Here is a 23975-nt window from a genome sequence, read left to right as displayed (position 1 = left end):
GTCAGGGCTGTTAGGGCTGTCAGTGCTGTCAGGGCTGTTAGGGCTGTCAGTGCTGTCAGGGCTGTTAGGGCTGTCAGTGCTGTCAGGGGTGTTAGGGCTGTCAGTGCTGCCAGGGGTGTTAGGGCTGTCAGTGCTGTCAGGGCTGTTAGGGCTGTCAGTGCTGTCAGGGCTGTTAGGGCTGTCAGTGCTGTCAGGGCTGTTAGGGCTGTCAGTGCTGTCAGGGGTGTTAGGGCTGTCAGTGCTGCCAGGGGTGTTAGGGCTGTCAGTGCTGTCAGGGCTGTTAGGGCTGTCAGTGCTGTCAGGGCTGTTAGGGCTGTCAGTGCTGTCAGGGCTGTTAGGGCTGTCAGTGCTGTCAGGGCTGTTAGGGCTGTCAGTGCTGTCAGGGCTGTTAGGGCTGTCAGTGCTGTCAGGGCTGTTAGGGCTGTCAGTGCTGTCAGGGCTGTTAGGGCTGTCAGTGCTGTCAGGGCTGTTAGGGCTGTCAGTGCTGTCAGGGCTGTTAGGGCTGTCAGTGCTGTCAGGGGTGTTAGGGCTGTCAGTGCTGCCAGGGCTGTTAGTGCTGTCAGTGCTGTCAGGGGTGTTAGTGCTGTCAGTGCTGTCAGGGCTGTTAGGGCTGTCAGTGCTGTCAGGGCTGTTAGGGCTGTCAGTGCTGTCAGGGGTGTTAGTGCTGTCAGTGCTGTCAGGGGTGTTAGTGCTGTCAGTGCTGTCAGGGCTGTTAGGGCTGTCAGTGCTGTCAGGGCTGTTAGGGCTGTCAGTGCTGTCAGGGGTGTTAGGGCTGTCAGTGCTGTCAGGGGTGTTAGGGTTGTCAGTGCTGTCAGGGGTGTTAGGGCTGTCAGTGCTGTCAGGGGTGTTAGGGCTGTCAGTGCTGTCAGGGCTGTCAGTGCTGTCAGTGCTGTCAGTGCTGTCAGTGCTGTCAGGGGTGTTAGGGCTGTTAATGCTGTCAGGGGTGTTAGGGTTGTCAGTGCTGTCAGTGCTATCAGGGGTGTCAATGGCTGTCAGTGCTATCAGTGCTGTCAGGGCTGTCAGTGCTGTCAGTACTGTCAGGGTTGTCAGTCGTGTCAGGGCTGCCAGTGTTGTCAGGGGTGTCAGTGCTCTCAGTGTTGCCAGGGGTGTCAGGGCTGTCAGTGCTGTCAGGGGTGTCATGGGTGTCAGGGGTGTCATGGCTGTTAGTGCTGTCAGGTATGTCAGTGTTCTGTGCTATCAGGGGTGTCAATGCTGTCAGGGGTGTCAGGGCTGCCAATGCTGTCAGGCGTGTCAGTGGTCTCAGTACTGTCAGTGCTGTCAGGGGTGTCAGGGCTGTTAGTGCTGTCAGGTATGTCAGTGTTCTGTGCTGTCAGTGCTGTCAGTGCTGTCAGGGGTGTCAGGGCTGTCAATGCTGTCAGAGATGTGAATGCTCTTAGTGCTGTCAGGGCTGTCAGGGGTGTCAGTGCTGTCAGGAGTGTCAGGGCTGTCAGGGCAGTCAGGGCTGTCATGACTGTCAAGGCTGTCAGGGGTGTCAGTGCTGTCAGGGGTGTCAGGGCTGTCAGGGGTGTAAGTGCTGTCATTGCTGTCAGAGGTGTCAGGGGCTCTCAGGGTTGTCAGAGGTGTCAGGGTTGTCAGTGTTGTCAGGGATGTCAGTGCTCCCAGTGTTGTCAGGGGTGTCAGTGCTGTCAGTGCTGTCAGGGCTGTCAGGACTGTCAGGGCTCTAAGTGCTGTAAGGGCTGTCAGTGCTGTCAGTGTCGTCAGTGCTGTCAGGGGTGTCAGGGCTGTCAGTGCTGTCAGGGGTGTCAGGGGTGTCAGGGCTGTGAGGACTGTCAGGGCTGTCATGGCTGTCAGGGGTGTCAGGACTGTCAGTGCTGTCAGGGGTGTCAGGGCTGTCAGTGCTGTAGGGGCTGTCAGTACTGTCAGGGGTGTCAGGACTGTCATGGGTGGCAGTGCTCTCAGTGCTGTCGGGGTGTCAGGGTTGTCAGGGCTGTCAGGGGTGTCAGTGCTCTCAGTGCTGTCACTGCTGTCAGGGCTGTCAGTGCTGTCAGGGGTGTTAGGGCTGTCAGGGGTGTCAAGACTGTCAGGGGCGTCAAGGCTGTCAATGCTGTCAGGGGTGTCAGTGCTGTCAGGAGTGTCAGTGCTCACTGTGCTGTCACTGCTCTCAGGGTTGTCAGTGCTGTCAGGGGTGTCAGTGCTGTCAGGGGTGTCAGGGGTGTCAGGGTTGTCAGGGCTGTCACAGGTGTCAGGGGTGTCAGGACTCTCAGAGGTGTCAAGGCTGTCAGGGGTGTCAGGGTTGTCAGGGGTGTCAGGGTTGTCAGGGGTGTCAGGACTCTCAGAGGTGTCAGGGGTGTCAGGGGTGTCAGGGGTGTCAGAGGGGTCAGGGCTGTCAGGGTTGTCAGGGCTGTCACAGATGTCAGGGGTGTCAGGACTCTCAGAGGTGTCAGGGTTGTCAGGGGTGTCAGGATTCTCAGAGGTGTCAGGGGTGTCAGGACTCTCAAAGGTGTCAGGGATGTCAGGGGTGTCAGGGCTCTCAGGGTTGTCAGGGCTGTCAGGGTTGTCAGGGGTGTCAGGACTGTCAGGGTTGTCAGGGTTGTCAGTGCTGTCAGGGGTGTCAGGGTTGTCAGGACTGTCAGGGTTGTCAGGGGTGTCAGGGCTGTCAGGGGTGTCAGGGGTGTCAGGGGTGTCAGTGCTGTCAGGACTCTCAGGGTTGTCAGGGTTGTCAGGGGTGTCAGGGGTGTCAGGACTCTCAGAGGTGTCAGGGTTGTCAGGACTGTCAGGGTTGTCAGGGGTGTCAGGGGGGTCAGGGGTGTCAGGCCTCTCAGGGTTGTCAGGGGTGTCACGGGTGTCAGGGTTGTCAGGTCTCTCAGAGGTGTCAGGACTCAGGGGTGTCAGGGTGTCAGGGTTGTCAGGGGTCAGTGCAGGACTCTCAGGGTTGTCAGGGGTGTCAGGGGTGTCAGGGGTGTCAGGACTCTCAGGGGTGTCAGGGTTGTCAGGGGTGTCAGGGGTGTCAGGGTTGTCAGGGTTGTCAGGGTTGTCAGGGGTGTCAGTGCTGTCAGGACTCTCAGGGTTGTCAGGGTTGTCAGGGTTGTCAGGGTTGTCAGGGTTGTCAGGGTTGTCAGTGCTGTCAGGACTCTCAGGGTTGTCAGGGTTGTCAGGGGTGTCAGGGGTGTCAGGACTCTCAGGGTTGTCAGGGTTGTCAGGGGTGTCAGGGCAGTCAGGGTTGTCAGGACTCTCAGGGTTGTCAGGGTTGTCAGGGGTGTCAGGGCTGTCAGTGCTGTCAGGACTCTCAGGGTTGTCAGGGTTGTCAGGGGTGTCACGGGTGTCAGGGGTGTCAGGACTCTCAGGGTTGTCTCAGGGTTGTCAGGGTTGTCAGGGGTGTCAGTCAGGGGTTGTCAGAGGTGTCAGGGGGTTGTCAGGGTTGTCAGTGCTGTTAGGACTCTCAGGGGTGTCAGTGCTGTCAGGACTCTCAGGGTTGTCAGGGTTGTCAGGGGTGTCAGGGGTGTCAGGACTCTCAGGGTTGTCAGGGTTGTCAGGGGTGTCAGGGGTGTCAGGGTTGTCAGGGTTGTCAGGGTTGTCAGGGTTGTCAGGGCTGTCAGTGCTGTCAGGACTCTCAGGGTTGTCAGGGGTGTCAGGGGTGTCAGGGTTGTCAGGGTTGTCAGGGGTGTCAGGGGTGTCAGGGTTGTCAGGGTTGTCAGGGGTGTCAGGGGTGTCAGGGTTGTCAGGGTTGTCAGGGGTGTCAGGGGTGTCAGGGTTGTCAGGGTTGTCAGGGGTGTCAGGGGTGTCAGGGTTGTCAGGGTTGTCAGGGGTGTCAGGGGTGTCAGGGTTGTCAGGGTTGTCAGGGGTGTCACTGGTGTCAGGGTTGTCAGGACTCTCAGGGTTGTCAGGGGTGGGTCAGGGTGTCAGGGTTGTCAGGACTCTCAGGGTTGTCAGGGTTGTCAGGGGTGTCACTGGTGTCAGGGTTGTCAGGGTTGTCAGGGCTGTCAGGGGTGTCAGGGTTGTCAGGGTTGTCAGGGTTGTCAGGGTTGTCAGGGTTGTCACTGGTGTCAGGGGTGTCAGGACTCTCAGGGTTGTCAGGGGTGTCAGGGTTGTCAGGGTTGTCAGGGTTGTCAGGGTTGTCAGGGGTGTCAGGGGTGTCAGGGGTGTCAGGACTCTAAGGGTTGTCAGGGTTGTCAGGGTTGTCAGGGTTGTCAGGGTTGTCAGGGGTGTCAGGGGTGTCAGGGGTGTCAGGACTCTCAGGGTTGTCAGGGGTGTCAGGGTTGTCAGGACTCTCAGGGTTGTCAGGGTTGTCAGGGTTGTCAGGGGTGTCAGGACTCTCAGGGTTGTCAGGGTTGTCAGGGTTGTCAGGGTTGTCAGTGCTGTCAGGGGTGTCAGGGTTGTCAGGGTTGTCAGGGGTGTTAGGGCTGTCAGTGCTGTCAGGACTCTCAGGGTTGTCAGGGCTGTCAGGGCTGTCAGGGGTGTTAGGGCAGGGGTGTCACTGGTGTCAGGGTCAGGGGTGTCACTGGTGTCAGGGCTGCATCTGCTCTTGTTGTCACCTTCCTAGATAACAACTATGTTAAGTTAGTCATAAGAATTAACAACTGGGCGTCTACACTACAAACTAAATTGTTAATTATCATAATGTTACTAAAATTAACTTATAAGACTGAGCTTGACTCTATGATTATTACTGACTCTATGTTATGACTCAAGATTCTTGACTCACATAATGACTCTAACAACATCATCATTCCACAACACACAAATAAAGACTCAAAAATCACAGAAAAACTTAATGTACAATTGTTATTGATTCCATCACACACTAACTTACTCCTCCATGATGAAGTTGATAAGTTAGTCAAGGGAAGTAACTTGAAGGAAAATGTGGAATATAACTTTGGTATATCTGTTTCCAGCATTAGTAGTAATATTAGGAGAGAAGTAAATAATGAACGTGAATGTTATATTAATGTAACTAGAGGAATGAGTAGATTTATCAACGTTGATAATTACGTAATAACCAGGCTTAGGCTTGGTTACTGGTACTTCAGTAACCAGTAACCAGGCTTAGGCTTGGTTACTGTACTTCAGTAACCAGGCTTAGGCTTGGTTACTGGTACTTCAGTAACCAGGCTTAGGCTTGGTTACTGGTACTTCAGTAACCAGGCTTAGGCTTGGTTACTTGGTACTTCAGTAACCAGGCTTAGGCTTGGTTACTGGTACTTCAGTAACCAGGCTTAGGCTTGGTTACTGGTACTTCAGTAACCAGGCTTAGGCTTGGTTACAAGTACTTCAGTAACCAGGCTTAGGCTTGGTTACAAGTACTTCAGTAACCAGGCTTAGGCTTGGTTACAAGTACTTCAGTAACCAGGCTTAGGCTTGGTTACAAGTACTTCAGTAACCAGGCTTAGGCTTGGTTACTGGTACTTCAGTAACCAGGCTTAGGCTTGGTTACTGGTACTTCAGTAACCAGGCTTAGGCTTGGTTACTGGTACTTCAGTAACCAGGCTTAGGCTTGGTTACAAGTACTTCAGTAACCAGGCTTAGGCTTGGTTACTGGTACTTCAGTAACTAGGCTTAGGCTTGGTAACAAGTACTTCAGTAACCAGGCTTAGGCCTGGTAACCAAGTACTTCAATAACCAGGCTTAGGCTTGGTAACAAGTACTTCAGTAACCAGGTTTAGGCTTGGTTACTGGTACTTCAGTAACCAGCTTGGTAACAAGTACTTCAGTAACCAGGCTCAGGCTTGGTAACAAGTACTTCAATAACCAGCCTTAGGCTTGGTAACAAGTACTTCAGTAACCAGCCTTAGGCTTGGTAACAAGTACTCCAGTAACCAGCCTTAGGCTTGGTAACAAGTACTCCAGTAACCAATCTTAGGCTTGGTAACACGTACTTTAGTAACCAGTCTCAGGCTTGGTTACAAGTACTTCAGTAACCAGTCTCAGGCTTGGTTACTGGAACTCCAGTAACCAGTCTCAGACTTGGTAACAAGTACTTCAGTAACCAGTGTCAGGTAACAAGTACTCCAGTAACCAGTCTCACTTGGTACAAGTACTTCAGTAACCAGTCTTAGGCTTGGTAACAAGTACTTCAGTAGCCAGTCTTAGGCTTGGTAACAAGTACTTCAGTAACCAGTCTTAGGCTTGGTAACAAGTACTTCAGTAACCAGTCTTAGGCTTGGTAACAAGTACTTCAGTAACCAGTCTTAGGCTTGGTAACAAGTACTTCAGTAACCAGTCTTAGGCTTGGTAACAAGTACTTCAGTAACCAGTCTCAGGCTTGGTAGGTAACCAGTTGGTTGGTAACAAGTACTTCAGTAACCAGTCTTAGGCTTGGTAACAAGTACTTCAGTAACCAGTCTTAGGCTTGGTAACAAGTACTTCAGTAACCAGTCTTAGGCTTGGTAACAAGTACTTCAGTAACCAGTCTTAGGCTTGGTAACAAGTACTTCAGTAACCAGTCTCAGGCTTGGTAACAAGTACTTCAGTAACCAGTCTCAGGCTTGGTAACAAGTACTTCAGTAACCAGTCTCAGGCTTGGTAACAAGTACTTCAGTAACCAGTCTCAGGCTTGGTAACAAGTACTCCAGCAACCAGGCTTAGGCTTGGTAACAAGTATTTCAGTAACCAGGCTGAGGCTTGGACAGTACAATAACCTATGTGATATGTCAAGATATCTTAATATTGGAAATAATATACCAGACATATTAAGCAAATATCCTCAATGTAGTTGTAAAAGATCAGTCAACTGAATATATTAATCCAGATGTACTCCTATTAGCCCTTTTGGAGCCTAGTTCCTAGGCCTTTTATATATCCATATGTTGTGCCACCATCCACAGGATGGATAAGGGTTGTATGGGGTGCACAGTATTCTCAGCCCCTCACCTGTCCATCCCCTTTCCTTCCTCTTCTTTTCCACTCCTATCCTCCACTTCCATCCACTCCACCATTCCACAATTCCTTCCCCAATTACTCGTTCTCTTCTCAATTTCTCTCCCCCCCCCCTCCTTTTCCTTACCTTTTCCCCTTTTGCCCCTTCCTCCGTTTCCTCTTTCCTTCTCTCCCCTCTCTCCTCCCCTCTCCATATTTGCTCACCCTTCACTAGTTAGACAAACTCTCACTTACTCAATTAAGGACGATGAGGTGATGTTGATTTCCATATCATTACCGTCACTACTACCCTCCACCCGCTGCGCAGAAGTCCCCCTCGACCCGGCCGACTTTCCCTTGTGGCCCGGGTGTCCCGGCGACCCACTCCACCCGGCGGGTCACCCCGACAAGCACCCGGACTGTAAATCTTGCCATAAAGCTAATGGTCCGTGCCGAGTGTGTACTAATCTTCACGCTGACTGGTCGGAGGCTAGCCTCGCGCTCCGCCCCTTGTTAGTGTCGCGGGCAGTGATTGGGCGGGGTGGAGAGGGGTGGGCGGAGCGAGGCTAGAGAGGGGTGGTCCCCGTAGAGCGGGGTTCCCAGTTAGCTGGAAGGGCAGCCGGGCTAGACTCTATGTTTACCAGTCGCTGGTGAATTGATATCTTGTGCAAAGAGTCACATCCGCTGAGAGTTTGGGGAGAGAGAGAGAGAGAGGGAGGGGGGAGGGGGTTTCAGTACCACTTCCCTTCGGCCATTTATATGCGGATGTGGATGTTAGGGAAGTGCTGAGTGGGCTCTTAGGTCTGTGGGCGGCCCTCCTAGTACAGCCCGAGTGTTGTGTCCGCTACTGCTGGCGTTGCAACAGCAGTTCAGTGAGCGATCATGGCTTGTTGCAGTGCAGAGAGGCGCGGGAGAGTGTAATTACGCTCTGCGAATTACCGCTGGCGCGGTTTCAAGACGCATTAGAGGAGGCAGTGCGGAGACAGTGTACAGGCAGTGTAGAGACAGTGTAGAGCCATGTCTGGTGTAGTGGCTGCCGAGGCTGTCAGACCCAGCCATAACTCAGCTTTCAGCGCCGTGGTCACGCGCAAGAGTTTCTCCTTCTCCGTGGATGACATCCTCGCCAGCACGCCCAAAGACACGCCCAAGACCTCCTCTCCAGTCCCCTCCGCCGCCCAAACCCCGCCCACGCACACGCTGCCCGCCGAAGACAGACTATCGGCAGCGGCGGCGGCGGCGGCGGCGGCGGCGGCGACGCAGGACGGTAGTGACGATGATGGAGACGCAGATGAGGAGATCAACGTCGACTCCGATCCCGACTACGACACCCGCTTCGAACTCCGGCACGAGGAGGAGGCTGGACGGAGGCTGCCCCCGCCCGTGCCCACGTTACTGGGGCATTTAGGGGGGGCTGGGCCCCCCTTACAACCAGCCTCCACCTCCACCACCACCTCCTCCATGTCTCCAGCTGCCAGCTGGCCTCCAAACCTCTTCTTCCAGCACCATCTAGCACTTCGAGCCTTCTCTAGTAAGTTCCTCACCCCTTCCATACCCTCTCCAATAAGTTCCTCTTCCCTCCATACCCTCTCCAGTAAGTCCCTCACCCCTCTATACCCTATCCAGTACGTCCCTTCCCTCTCTGCGCCTTCTCCAGTAAACCCCCCTCACCCCCCTCTCCCTGGAGTGGGGCAATAAATGATAAATGTAAGAGGGATTAAATGTCCAATTACTGAGATTCCAGCAGTGGCAGCGGTAGTTAAGGTGATTTAAGAGCAGTGTAGCCCAGAGAATTTATATATGAAGTGTGAGAGAGTCTACTGAGACGGGGAGCTCTATTGAGACCGGGGAAGCTCTATTGAGACGGGGAAGAGCTCTGCTGAGACGGGAGAGCTCTATCGAGACGAGAAAGAGCTCTGCTGAGAGGAGGGAGCTCTAATGAGACGGGAGAGAGCTTTACTGACACAGAGAGGTTATTCACTGAGATGGGGAATCGGTATTTAACTAAGTTGGGTGATTAAGGGGGAAGAGTAATTAATCACCCTCTCGATTTAATCACTCGATTTAATCACACCCTTCCCCTTAATCACCGTTCCCATAATTACTCTCCCCTTAATAACCCTCCCTCCTTAATCACCCTCCACTTTTAATCACCATCCCTCCTTAATCATCCTTCCCCTTTAATTACCCTCCCCACTTAATCACCCTTCCCCTTAATCAACTTTCCCCTTAATCACTCTTCCCCTTAATCTCCCTCCCTTTAATCACTCTCCCCATTAATCACCCTTCCCCTTAATCACCTTTCTACCTTAATCACCCTCCCCTCTTAATCACCCTTCCCCTTAAAGGGAGAGGGTGATTAAGGGGGGGGAGGAGGCTTCTGGAATGCTTGCCAATTATTAATAATTTGCTGAATCAAATTAACGACAGTTAACGTCGTTGCTGATTATCTGTACCACGTTAGATAAGTCCTTGTTAACCGAAGCATAACTATTTCTTCGTTAACCGATGTTAAAATTATTATTCCCTTGTTAACCTATGTTAAAATTAGTATTCCTTCGTTGAACCACGTAAAATAATAATTCCCTCGTTAATCAATCTAAAATCTATTATTTCCCTCGGTGATCAATTCAAAAAAAAATATTATTCCCTCGTTGATCACGCTGGAAATTATTTATCTCGTTAATCAATCCAAAATTATTATTTCTCGTTGATCGCTCTAGAACATTATTTATCGTTGATCGCTCTAGAAATTATTTCTCGTTGATCGCTCTAGAAATTATTTCTCGTTGATCGCTCCAGAAATTATTTCTCGTTGATCGCTCTAGAAATTATTATTTTCCTCGTTGATCGCTCTAGAAATTATTTTCCTCGTTGATCGCTCAAGTAATTATTATTTTCCTCGTTGATCGCTCTAGAAATTATTTCCCTCGTTGATCGCTCTAGAAATTATTATTTTCCTCGTTGATCGCTCTAGAAATTATTTTCCTCGTTGATCGCTCTAGAAATTATTTCCCTCGTTGATCGCTCTAGAAATTATTATTTTCCTCGTTGATCGCTCTAGAAATTATTTTCCTCGTTGATCGCTCTAGAAATTATTTTCCTCGTTGATCGCTCTAGAAATTATTTCCCTCGTTAATCGCTCTAGAAATTATTTTCCTCGTTGATCGCTCTAGAAATTATTTTCCTCGTTGATCGTTCTAGAAATTATTTTCCTCGTTGATCGCTCTAGAAATTATTTCCCTCGTTGATCGCTCTAGAAATTATTATTTTCCTCGTTGATCGCTCTAGAAATTATTTTCCTCGTTGATCGTTCTAGAAATTATTTTCCTCGTTGATCGCTCTAGAAATTATTTCTCGTTGATCGCTCCAGAAATTATTTCTCGTTGATCGCTCTAGAAATTATTATTTTCCTCGTTGATCGCTCTAGAAATTATTTTCCTCGTTGATCGCTCAAGTAATTATTATTTTCCTCGTTGATCGCTCTAGAAATTATTTTCCTCGTTGATCGCTCTAGAAATTATTTCCCTCGTTGATCGCTCTAGAAATTATTATTTTCCTCGTTGATCGCTCTAGAAATTATTTCCCTCGTTGATCGCTCTAGAAATTATTTCCCTCGTTGATCGCTCTAGAAATTATTTCCATCATTAATCACCCTAGAAATTATTTTCCTCGTTAATCAATTAAAAAAATATTTTGGTTATTAATTCACTCGGAGGATTTTTTAATTCTGAGTTATGTGCGGTAAACCCGCAGGGGAGATGCAGCTCCTGGTCCTCCTCAGACAGCCGCTGCTCTGACACACCTTTGTTTACATGTCTGTAAATTGCGTACATGTAAATTGTGTACGTGTAAATTGTGTACGTGTAAATTGTGTACGTGTAAATTGTGTACGTGTAAATTGTGTACGTGTAAATTGTGTACGTGTAAATTGTGTACGTGTAAATTGCGTACATGTAAATTGTGTACGTGTAAATTGTGTACGTGTAAATTGTGTACGTGTAAATTGTGTACGTGTAAATTGTGTACGTGTGAATTGTGTACGTGTAAATTGTGTACGTGTAAATTGTATACGTGTAAATTGTGTACGTGTAAATTGTGTACGTGTAAATTGTGTACGTGTAAATTGTGTACGTGTAAATTGTGTACGTGTAAATTGCGTACATGTAAATTGTGTACGTGTAAATTGTGTACGTGTAAATTGTGTACGTGTAAATTGTGTACGTGTAAATTGTGTACGTGTAAATTGTGTACGTGTAAATTGCGTACATGTAAATTGCGTACGTGTAAATTGTGTACATGTAAATTGCGTACATGTAAATTGCGTACATGTTAATTGCGTACATGTAAATTGCGTACATGTAAATTGCGTACATGTTAATTGCGTACATGTAAATTGCACACATGTAAAATGCGTACATATGTTTAAAATGCGTACATGTAAGTAAAATGCGTGAATGTATGTAAAATGGGTACATGTATGTAAACTGCGTACATGTGTGTGTAAACTGCGTACATGTGTGTGTAAACTGCTTACATGTGTGTGTAAACTGCTTACATGTGTGTGTAAACTGCTTACATGTGTGTGTAAACTGCTTACATGTGTGTGTAAACTGCTTACATGTGTGTGTAAACTGCTTACATGTGTGTGTAAACTGCTTACATGTGTGTGTAAACTGCTTACATGTGTGTAAACTGAGTACATGTGTGCAAACTACGTACACGTGTGTAAATTACGTACATGTGTATAAGCTGCTTTCAAATATGTAAATTACATACATGTGTGTAAAGAACGGTCATGTGTGTAAATTACGTACAAGTATATAAATTTCCGTATATGTTTGTAAATTGCGTACATGTGTATGATTTGCGTAAGTGTAAATTTTAGTATATTTGTAACTTGCGTTCACGAAAACTGCGTACATGTGTGTGTAAACTGCGTACATGTGTGTAAACTGCGTACATGTGTGTAAACTGCGTACATGTGTGTGTAAACTGCGTACATGTGTGTAAACTGCGTACATGTGTGTGTAAACTGCGTACATGTGTGTAAACTGCTTACATGTGTGTAAACTGCGTACATGTGTGTAAACTGCGTACATGTGTGTGTAAACTGCGTACATGTGTGTAAACTGCGTACATGTGTGTAAACTACGTACATGTGTGTAAACTGCTTACATGTGTGTAAACTGCGTACATGTGTGTAAACTGCGTACATGTGTGTGTAAACTGCGTACATGTGTGTAAACTGCGTACATATGTGTAAACTGCGTACATGTGTGTAAACTGCGTACATGTGTGTACACTGCGTACATGTGTGTAAACTGCGTACATGTGTGTAAACTGCGTACATGTGTGTAAACTGCATACATGTGTGTAAACTGCGTACATGTGTGTAAACTGCGTACATGTGTGTAAACTGCGTACATGTGTGTAAACTGCGTACATGTGTGTAAACTACGTACATGTGTGTAAACTGCTTACATGTGTGTAAACTGCGTACATGTGTGTAAACTGCGTACATGTGTGTGTAAACTGCGTACATGTGTGTAAACTGCGTACATGTGTGTAAACTGCGTACATGTGTGTAAACTGCGTACATGTGTGTAAACTGCGTACATGTGTGTAAACTACGTACATGTGTGTAAACTGCTTACATGTGTGTAAACTGCGTACATGTGTGTAAACTGCGTACATGTGTGTGTAAACTGCGTACATGTGTGTAAACTGCGTACATGTGTGTAAACTGCGTACATGTGTGTAAACTGCGTACATGTGTGTACACTGCGTACATGTGTGTAAACTGCGTACATGTGTGTAAACTGCGTACATGTGTGTAAACTGCGTACATGTGTGTAAACTGCGTACATGTGTGTAAACTGCGTACATGTGAGTAAACTGCTTACATGTGTGTAAATTGCGTACATGTGTGTAAACTGCGTACATGTGTGTAAACTGCGTACATGTGTGTAAACTGCGTACATGTGTGTAAACTGCGTACATGTGTGTAAACTGCGTACATGTGTGTAAACTGCATGCAGATTTGTAAATTGTGGCATGCCTGTAAATTATGTACATGTTTGTAAACTGCATCCATGTCTGTAAATTACAAACATATATAAATTGCGTAAACGTGCGTAAATTGCGTACCTGTCTGTAAATTGCCTACATGAGTGTAAATTGCACACATTTACCTAAGTTCGTACTTGTGTGTAAATTGAGTGAACAAAAGCAAATTGCGTACACATATGTAAATTGCTTACATGTGGATAAATCTGGTACATGTATAAAGTGCGGACAGGTGTGTGAATATCCCTTGTGTTTTGTACAGTGACTGATGAAGGTGTGAATTATTTCTGAAATTATTAGTGTGTGTGTTGTGTGTGTACTTACCCAGTTGAGGTTGCGGGGGTCGAGTCCGAGCTCCTGGCCCCGCCTCTTCACTCATCGCTACTAGGTCACTCTCCCTGAGCCGTGAGCTTTATCATACCTCTGCTTAAAGCTATGTATAGATCCTGCCTCCACTACATCGCTTCCCAAACTATTCCACTTACTGACTACTCAGTGGCTGAAGAAATACTTCCTAACATCCCTGTGATTCATCTGTGTCTTCAGCTTCCAACTGTGTCCCCTTGTTACTGTGTCCAATCTCTGGAACATCCTGTCTTTGTCCACATTGTCAATTCCTCTCAGTATTTTGTATGTCGTTATCATGTCCCCCCTATCTCTCCTGTCCTCCAGTGTCGTCAGGTTGATTTCCCTTAACCTCTCCTAGTAGGATATACCTCTTAGCTCTGGGACTAGTCTTGTTGCAAACCTTTGCACTTTCTCTAGTTTCTTCACGTGCTTGGCTAGGTGTGGGTTCCAAACTGGTGCCGCATACTCCAATATGGGCCTAACGTACACGGTGTACAGGGTCCTGAACGATTCCTTATTAAGATGTCGGAATGCTGTTCTGAGGTTTGCTAGGGGCCCATATGCTGCAGTCGTTATTTGGTTGATGTGCGCTTCAGGAGATGTGCCTGGTGTTATACTTACCCCAAGATCTTTTTCCTTGAGTGATGCTTGTAGTCTCTGGCCCCTAGACTGTACTCCGTCTGCGGTCTTCTTTGCCCTTCCCCAATCTTCACGACTTTGCACTTGGTGGGATTGAACTCCAGAAGCCAATTGCTGGACCAGGTCTGCAGCCTGTCCAGATACCTTTGTAGTTCTGCCTGGTCTTCGATCGACCGAATTCTTCTCATCAACTTCACGTCATCTGCAAACAGGGGCACCTCAGAGTCTATTCCTTCCGTCATGTCGTTCACAAATACCAGAAACAGCACTGGTCCTAGGACTGACCCCTGTGGGACCCCGCTGGTCACAGGTTCCCACTCTGACACCTCGCCACGTACCATGACTCGCTGCTGTCTTCCTGACAAGTATTCCCTGATCCATTGTAGTGCCTTCCCTGTTATCCCTGCTTGGTCCTCCAGTTTTTGTACCAATCTCTTGTGTGGAACTGTGTCAAACGCCTTCTTGCAGTCCAAGAAAACGCAATTCATCCACCCCTCTCTCTTTCTCTCTTGTGTTACTGCTGTCACCTTGTCATAGAACTCCAGTAGGTTTGTGACACAGGATTTCCCGTCCCTGAAACCATGTTGGCTGCTGTTGATGAGATCATTCCTTTCTAGGTGTTCCACCACTCTTCTCCTGACAATCTTCTCCATGACTTTGCATACTATACATGTCAGTGACACTGGTCTGTAGTTTAATGCTTCATGTCTGTCTCCTTTTTTAAAGATTGGGACTACATTTGCTGTCTTCCATGCCTCAGGCAATCTCCCTGTTTCGATAGTTGTATTGAATATTGTTGTTAGGGGTACACATAGCGCCTCTGCTCCCTCTCTCAATACCCATGGGGAGATGTTATCTGGCCCCATTGCCTTTGAGGTATCTAGCTCACTCAGAAGCCTCTTCACTTCTTCCTCGGTTGTGTGCACTGTGTCCAGCACTTGGTGGTGTGCCCCACCTCTCCGTCTTTCTGGAGTCCCTTCTGTCTCCTCTGTGAACACTTCTTTGAATCTCTTGTTGAGTTCCTCACATACTTCACGGTCATTTCTTGTTGTCTCTCCTCCTTCCTTCCTTAGCCTGATTACCTGGTCCTTGACGTTTGTTTTCCTCCTGTGTGTGTGTGTGTGCGTGTGTGTGTGTGCGTGTGTGTGTGCATGTATGTGTGTGTGTGTGTGCGTGTGTGTGTGCATGTATGTGTGCGTGTGTGCATGTATGTGTGTGTGTGCGTGTGTGTGTGTGTGTATGTGTGTGTGTGTGTGTGTGTGTGTGTGTGTGTGTGTGTGTGTGTGTGTGTGTGTGTGTGTGTGTGTGCGTGTGTGTGTGTATGTATGTATGTATGTATGTATGTATGTGTGTGTGTATGTGTGTGTGTGTGTGTGTGTGTGTGTGTGTGTGTGTGTGTGTGTATGTGTGTGTGTGTATGTGTGTATGTGTGTGTGTGTGAGTGTTGTGTGTGTGTGTGTGTGTGTGTGTGTGTGTGTGTGTGTGTGTGTGTGTGTGTGTGTGTGTATGTGTGTGTGTGTGTGTGTGTGTGTGTGTGAGTGTTGTGTGTATGTGTGTGTGTGTGTGTGTGTGTGTGTGTGTGTGTGTGCGTGTGTGCGTGTGTGTGTGTAAGTATGTATGTATGTGTGTGTGTGTATGTGTGTGTGTGTATGTGTGTGTGTGTGTGTGAGTGTTGTGTGTGTGTGTGTGTGTGTGTGTTGTGTAAATGTTGTGTTATGTACGTGAATGTTGTGTTATATACGTGAATGTTGTGTTATGTACGTGAATGTTGTGTTATGTACGTTAATGTTGTGTTATGTACGTGCATGTTGTGTTATGTACGTGAATGTTGTGTTATGTACGTGAATGTTGTGTTATATACGTGAATGTTGTGTTATGTACGTGAATGTTGTGTTATGTACGTGAATGTTGTGTTATGTATGTGAATGTTGTGTTATGTGCGTGAATGTTGTGTTATATACGTGAATGCTGTGTTATGTACGTTAATGTTGTGTAATGTACGTGAATGTTGTGCTATGTACGTGAATGTTTTGTTAAGTACGTGAATGTTGTTTTATGTACGTGAATGTTGAGTTATGTACGTGAATGTTGTGTTATGTACGTGAATGTTGTGTTATGTACGTGAATGTTGAGTTATGTACGTGAATGTTGTATTATGTACGTGAATGTTGCATTATGTACGTGAATGTTGTGTTTTGTACGTGAATGTTGTGTTATGCATGTGATTGTTGTGTTATGTACGTGAATGTTGTGTTATGTTCGTGAATATTTTATGTTGTGTTATGTTATGTTGTAATATGTACTTGAATGTTGTGTTATGTACGCGAATGTTGTGTGATGTGCGTGAATGTTGTGTTATGTACGTGAATGTTGTGTTATATACGTAAATGCTGTATTATGTACGTGAATGTTGTGTTATGTACGTGAATGTTGTGTTATGCACGTGAATGTTGTGTTATATTCGTAAATGTTGTATTATGTACGTAAATGTTGTGTTATGTACGTGAATGTTGTGTTATGTACGTGAATGTTGTGTTATGTACGTGAATGTTGTGTTATGTACGTGAATGTTGTGTTATATACGTGAATGTTGTGTTATGTACGTGAATGTTGTGTTATGTACGTGAATGTTGTGTTATGTGCGTTAATGTTGTGTTATGTACGTGAATGTTGTGTTATGTACGTGAATGTTGTGTTATGTACGTGAATGTTGTGTTATATACGTGAATGTTGTGTTATGTACGTGAATGTTGTGTTATGTACGTGAATGTTGTGTTATGTACGTGAACGTTGTGTTATGTACGTGAATGTTGTGTTATGTACGTGAATGTTGTGTTATGTACGTGAATGTTGTGTTATGTGCGTGAGTGTTGTATTATGTACGTGAATGTTGTGTTATGTACGTGAATATTGTGTTATATACATAAATGTGTTATGTACGTGAATGTTGTGTTATGTACGTAAATGTTGTGTTATGTACGTGAATGTTGTGTTATGTACGTGTATGTTGTGTTATGTACGTGTATGTTGTTATTTACGCAAATGTTGTGTTATGTGCGTGAATGTTGTGTTATGTTCGTGAATGCTGTGTTATGTACGTGAATGTTGTGTTATGTACGTGAATGTTGTGTTATGTACGTGAATGTTGTGTTATGTGCGTGAGTGTTGTGTTATGTACGTGAATGTTGTGTGATGTACGTGAATGTTGTGTTATGTACGTGAATGTTGTGTTATGTACGTGAATGTTGTGTTATGTGCGTGAGTGTTGTATTATGTACGTGAATGTTGTGTTATGTACGTGAATATTGTGTTATATACATAAATGTGTTATGTACGTGAATGTTGTGTTATGTACGTAAATGTTGTGTTATGTACGTGAATGTTGTGTTATGTACGTGTATGTTGTGTTATGTACGTGTATGTTGTTATTTACGCAAATGTTGTGTTATGTGCGTGAATGTTGTGTTATGTTCGTGAATGCTGTGTTATGTACGTGAATGTTGTGTTATGTACGTGAATGTTGTGTTATGTACGTGAATGTTGTGTTATGTGCGTGAGTGTTGTGTTATGTACGTGAATGTTGTGTGATGTACGTGAATGTTGTGTTATGTACGTGAATGTTGTGTTATGTACGTGAATGTTGTGTTATGTGCGTGAGTGTTGTATTATGTACGTGAATGTTGTGTTATGCACGTGAATGTTGTGTTTTGTACGTGAATGTTGTGTTATGTGCGTGAGTGTTGTGTTATGTACGTGAATGTTGTGTTATGTACGTGAATGTTGTGTTATGTGCGTGAATGTTGTGTTATGTATGTGAATGTTGTGTTATGTACGTGAATGTTGTGTTATGTATGTGAATGTTGTGTTAAGTATGTGAATGTTGTATTATGTACGTGAATGTTGTGTTATGTACGTGAATGTTGTGTTATGTATGTGAATGTTGTATTATGTACGTGAATGTTGTGCTATGTTCTTGAATATTGTGTTATATATACGTAAATGTGTTATGTACGTGAATGTTGTGTTATGTACGTGAATGTTGTGTTATATACGTGAATGTTGTGTTATGTACGTGAATGTTGTGTTATGTACGTGAATGTTGTGTTATGTGCGTGAATGTTGTGTTATGTACGTGAATGTTGTGTTATGTACGTGAATGTTGTGTTATGAACTTGAATGTTGTGTTATGAACTTGAATGTTGCGTTATGTACGTGAATGTTGTGTTATGTACGTGAATGTTGTGTTATGTGCGTTAGTGTTGTGTTATGTAAGTGAATGTTGTGTTATGTACGTGAATGTTGTGTTATGTACGTGAATGTTGTGTTATGTGCGTGAATGTTGTGTTATGTACGTGAATGTTGTGTTATGTGCGTTAGTGTTGTGTTATGCACGTGAATGTTGTGCTATGTACGTAAATGCTGTGTTATGTATGTGAATGTTGTGTTATGTACGTGAATGTTGTGGTATGTACGTGAATGTTGTGCTATGTACGTGAATGTTGTGTTACATATTTGAATTATTATCAAGTGTTTTTCAGCCTGACTTTCTTCTGACTGTCTCCTGTGCTGCTCCGGGATGCTGGAGATACCTTTATTACGAGGTAGCTCATCCTGAGAGATGGTAGCTCATCCTGAGAGATGGTAGCTCATCCTGAGAGATGGTAGCTCATCCTGAGAGATGGTAGCTCATCCTGAGAGATGGTAGCTCATCCTGAGAGATGGTAGCTCATCCTGAGAGATGGTAGCTCATCCTGAGAGATGGTAGCTCATCCTGAGAGATGGTAGCTCATCCTGAGAGATGGTAGCTCATCCTGAGAGATGGTAGCTCATCCTGAGAGATGGTAGCTCATCCTGAGAGATGGTAGCTCATCCTGAGAGATGGTAACTCATCCTGAGAGAAGGTAGCTCATCCTGAGAGATGGTAGCTCATCCTGAGAGATGGTAGCTCATCCTGAGAGATGGTAGCTCATCCTGAGAGATGGTAGCTCATCCTGAGAGATGGTAGCTCATCCTGAGAGATGGTAGTTCATCCTGAGAGATGGTAGTTTATCCTGAGAGATGGTAGTCCATCCTGAGAGATGGTAGCTCATCCTGAGAGATGGTAGTCCATCCTGAGAGATGGTAGTTCATCCTGAGAGATGGTAGTTTATCCTGAGAGATGGTAGCTCATCCTGAGAGATGGTAGTCCATCCTGAGAGATGGTAGTCCATCCTGAGAGATGGTAGTTCATCCTGAGAGATGGTAGTTCATCCTGAGAGATGGTAGTTTATCCTGAGAGATGGTAGTCCATCCTGAGAGATGGTAGCTCATCCTGAGAGATGGTAGTCCATCCTGAGAGATGGTAGTTCATCCTGAGAGATGGTAGTTTATCCTGAGAGATGGTAGCTCATCCTGAGAGATGGTAGTCCATCCTGAGAGATGGTAGCTCATCCTGAGAGATGGTAGTTCATCCTGAGAGATGGTAGTTCATCCTGAGAGATGGTAGTCCATCCTGAGAGATGGTAGTTCATCCTGAGAGATGGTAGTCCATCCTGAGAGATGGTAGTCCATCCTGAGAGATGGTAGTCCATCCTGAGAGATGGTAGTTCATCCTGAGAGATGGTAGTCCATCCTGAGAGATGGTAGTTCATCCTGAGAGATGGTAGCTCATCCTGAGAGATGGTAGCTCATCCTAAGAGATGGTAGCTCATCCTGAGAGATGGTAGTTTATCCTGAGAGATGGGAGTCCATCCTGAGAGATGGTAGCTCATCCTGAGAGATGGTAGTTTATCCTGAGAGATGGGAGTCCATCCTGAGAGATGGTAGCTCATCCTGAGAGATGGTAGTTTATCCTGAGAGATGGGAGTCCATCCTGAGAGATGGTAGTTCATCCTGAGAGATGGTAGTCCATCCTGAGAGATGGTAGTCCATCCTGAGAGATGGTAGTCCATCCTGAGAGATGGTAGTCCATCCTGAGAGATGGTAGTTCATCCTGAGAGATGGTAGTCCATCCTGAGAGATGGTAGTCCATCCTGAGAGATGGTAGTCCATCCTGAGAGATGGTAGTCCATCCTGAGAGATGGTAGTCCATCCTGAGAGATGGTAGTCCATCCTGAGAGATGGTAGTTCATCCTGAGAGATGGTAGTCCATCCTGAGAGATGGTAGTCCATCCTGAGAGATGGTAGTTCATCCTGAGAGATGGTAGGTAGTCCATCCTGAGAGATGGTAGTCCATCCTGAGAGATGGTAGTCCATCCTGAGAGATGGTAGTCCATCCTGAGAGATGGTAGTCCATCCTGAGAGATGGTAGTTCATCCTGAGAGATGGTAGTTCATCCTGAGAGATGGTAGTCCATCCTGAGAGATGGTAGTCCATCCTGAGAGATGGTAGTCCATCCTGAGAGATGGTAGTCCATCCTGAGAGATGGTAGTCCATCCTGAGAGATGGTAGTCCATCCTGAGAGATGGTAGTTCATCCTGAGAGATGGTAGTTCATCCTGAGAGATGGTAGTCCATCCTGAGAGATGGTAGTTCATCCTGAGAGATGGTAGTCCATCCTGAGAGATGGTAGTCCATCCTGAGAGATGGTAGTCCATCCTGAGAGATGGTAGTCCATCCTGAGAGATGGTAGTCCATCCTGAGAGATGGTAGTCCATCCTGAGAGATGGTAGTCCATCCTGAGAGATGGTAGTTCATCCTGAGAGATGGTAGTTCATCCTGAGAGATGGTAGTCCATCCTGAGAGATGGTAGTCCATCCTGAGAGATGGTAGTCCATCCTGAGAGATGGTAGTTCATCCTGAGAGATGGTAGTCCATCCTGAGAGATGGTAGTTCATCCTGAGAGATGGTAGTCCATCCTGAGAGATGGTAGTCCATCCTGAGAGATGGTAGTCCATCCTGAGAGATGGTAGTCCATCCTGAGAGATGGTAGTCCATCCTGAGAGATGGTAGTCCATCCTGAGAGATGGTAGTCCATCCTGAGAGATGGTAATTCATCCTGAGAGATGGTAGTTCATCCTGAGAGATGGTAGTCCATCCTGAGAGATGGTAGTCCATCCTGAGAGATGGTAGTCCATCCTGAGAGATGGTAGTTCATCCTGAGAGATGGTAGTCCATCCTGAGAGATGGTAGTTCATCCTGAGAGATGGTAGTTCATCCTGAGAGATGGTAGTCCATCCTGAGAGATGGTAGCTCATCCTGAGAGATGGTAGTTTATCCTGAGAGATGGTAGTACATCCTGAGAGATGGTAGTCCATCCTGAGAGATGGTAGTACATCCTGAGAGATGGTAGTTCATCCTGAGAGATGGTAGTACATCCTGAGAGATGGTAGTCCATCCTGAGAGATGGTAGTCCATCCTGAGAGATGGTAGTCCATCCTGAGAGATGGTAGTTCGTCCTGAGAGATGGTAGTTCATCCTGAGAGATGGTTGTTCATCCTGAGAGATGGTTGTTCATCCTGAGAGATGGTAGTTCATCCTGAGAGATGGTAGTCCATCCTGAGAGATGGTTGTTCATCCTGAGAGATGGTAGTTCATCCTGAGAGATGGTAGTTCATCCTGAGAGATGGTAGTTCATCCTGAGAGATGGTTGTTCATCCTGAGAGATGGTTGTTCATCCTGAGAGATGGTTGTTCATCCTGAGAGATGGTTGTTCATCCTGAGAGATGGTAGTTCGTCCTGAGAGATGGTAGTTCGTCCTGAGAGATAGTTGTTCGTCCTGAGAGATGATAGTTCGTCCTGAGAGATGGTAGTTCGTCCTGAGAGATAGTTGTTCGTCCTGAGAGATGATAGTTCGTCCTGAGAGATGGAAAGTCCTAGTGATAGTAACTGCAGCTCTGCTGGAAGGTAATCTTTGAAGTTGTCGTAGTTGATGAACCTTTAATGGGATACTTGACGATATTCTCAATGTCCTGTTGAAGTCTGCCAGGTCAGGCTAACACAACTGAAGTCTGACAGCTCAGGCTGACACAACTGAAGTCTGGCAGCTCAGGCTGACACTACTGAAGTCTGCTAGCTCAGTCTGACACCACTGAAATCTCCCAGCTCAGTCTGGTAGATGTCAACACCTTTATCATGTGTGATGGAACATAACTGGGCTAACACAGAGTGTGGTCGCACTGTGTAAGTATCACACAGGAGAGAGTTACACCACACTGCTAATGTATCCAGTTTTGCCCATACCTCCACTGTCTCCCTCACTATCTTCCCCACACCTCCACTGTCTCCCTCACTATCTCTCTCACACCACCACCATTTTCTCCCTCACCATAGTCTCTCCTCCCACAGAGTCGCCGGAACCCCCGAAGTTCCTGGGGCCGATGAAGGTAACGTTGAGGAAACACAAGCCCAACAGGAAGCCTCGAACTCCCTTCACCACCCAGCAACTGCTGGCGCTGGAGAAGAAGTACCGTGAGAAGCAGTACCTGAGCATCGCTGAGCGGGCAGAGTTCTCCGCCTCACTCAACCTGACGGAGACGCAGGTCAAGATCTGGTTCCAGAACCGCCGCGCCAAGGACAAGCGCCTGAAGGAGGCCGAACTGGAGCGACTTCGATACACTTCGCGGCCGCTGCTGCCGCACAACCCGCTCCTGCCGCCTGCGTCCCTCCTGCCGCACTTCTTGCTGCCCCCTGCTCTACATCACCACCCCGGGCCGCAGCTGCCGCCCACCCTGCGGCATCTCCCCGCACACCATACGGATCTCCGCCCAGCGGTGACCTACCCTGGCACTTCTAGTGTGGCAGGCAGCAGCGCCGGCTGTCATTAGTGTCGGAAGGTGCTGCTTCAGGTGCCGCTAGTGCCGCCAGGTGCTGCTCCAGGTGCCACTAGTGCCCAAGGTGATGCTCCAGGTTCGACTAGTGCCGCTAGGTGTTGCTTTAGGTGCAGCTAGTGCCTGACGGTACTGTTTCTTGATTGCACTGGCACTGATATATCGGGTGCCAGCGGCACTGAGTCTGACTTCAGTAAAAAAAGGTGTCACTAGTGATAACTTCAACTAGTACTGGGTGCCACTAGTGATAACTTCAACTAGTACAGGGTGCCACTAGTGATAACTTCAACTAGTACAGGGTGCCATTAGTGATAACTTCAGCTAGTGCTGGGTGCCACTAGTGATAACTTCAACTAGTACTGAGTGCCGCTAGTGAAAACTTCAACTAGTACTGAGTGACACTAGTGATAACTTCAGCTAGTACTGGGTGCCACTAGTGAGAACTTCAGCTAGTACTGGGTGCCACTAGTGAGAACTTCAGCTAGTACTGGGTGCCACTAGTGATAACTTCAGCTAGTACTGGGTGCCACTAGTGAGAACTTCAGCTTGTACCAGGTGATACTTGTTCTATGTGCCACTAGTGAGAACTTCAGCTTGTACCAGGTGATACTTGTTCTAGGTGCCACTAGTACTGGAAGCAGCAGTACTGGGTACCTCCAGCAGAGGTGCCTCACATGTAAGTGGTACAGAGCAGTGTAACTGACTGTTCTGACTGACTGACTGACTTGGTTCAGGACCAGTCTGCTCTGACTGACTGACTGAACCTTGATGATATCAGTGGTCTCAAGGTTTTAAAAACCAATCTGCTTTTTCAGTGAGCCAGTCTGCTGGTTTTAAAGACCCAGTCTGCTTCGTCAAGCATTCCATGAGCAACGAGACACAAGTCAATCTGACAACAACCCGCCTTGAAGATCATCTATGGCGGTCAGCAGTGCCACATGGCATCCCTCCCTGTCGACGAGTGGAGAGAGAGTCAGGGTGTCCAGCGCAAAGCAGTAACAAACCACACTAACAATTTCATACCAAAGATAGCCCTGAGTCGCCCGTGGAAGCTGGCGTCGCTAACCACCATAACAACTAATCTTATAATCTATATTATAATTCGTACTTAAACCAGATTAAATAAATATTATATAAGAAGAAAGTTATATTCTTAACCTGTAATTGAAGGATTTAATGTATATATATATATATATATATATATATATATATATATATATATATATATATATATATAGATATATATATATATATATATATATATTTTTTTTTTTTTTTTTTTTCAACAAGTCGGTCGTCTCCCACCGAGGCAGGGTGACCCAAAAAAGAAAGAAAATCCCCAAAAAGAAAATACTTTCAT

General features: G+C 46.5%; 1 protein-coding gene across 1 annotated transcript; it reads left to right on the top strand.

The window, feature by feature from the left end:
- Positions 1-7446: 7446 nt before the first annotated feature.
- On the top strand, positions 7447-23728 carry LOC128690679 (homeobox protein MSX-2-like). The gene is made up of 2 exons (XM_070084962.1): positions 7447-8344; positions 22134-23728. The coding sequence occupies exons 1-2, from the start codon at positions 7834-7836 to the stop codon at positions 22610-22612; spliced, it is 990 nt and encodes a 329-aa protein (XP_069941063.1). The 5' UTR covers positions 7447-7833; the 3' UTR covers positions 22613-23728.
- Positions 23729-23975: the final 247 nt, after the last annotated feature.

This window comes from Cherax quadricarinatus, chromosome 1, assembly GCF_038502225.1.
Source record: "Cherax quadricarinatus isolate ZL_2023a chromosome 1, ASM3850222v1, whole genome shotgun sequence".
NCBI lineage: Eukaryota > Metazoa > Arthropoda > Malacostraca > Decapoda > Parastacidae > Cherax > Cherax quadricarinatus.
The sequence above is the reverse complement of the archived record's forward strand: the minus strand, read 5'-3'. Positions and strand labels throughout refer to the sequence as shown.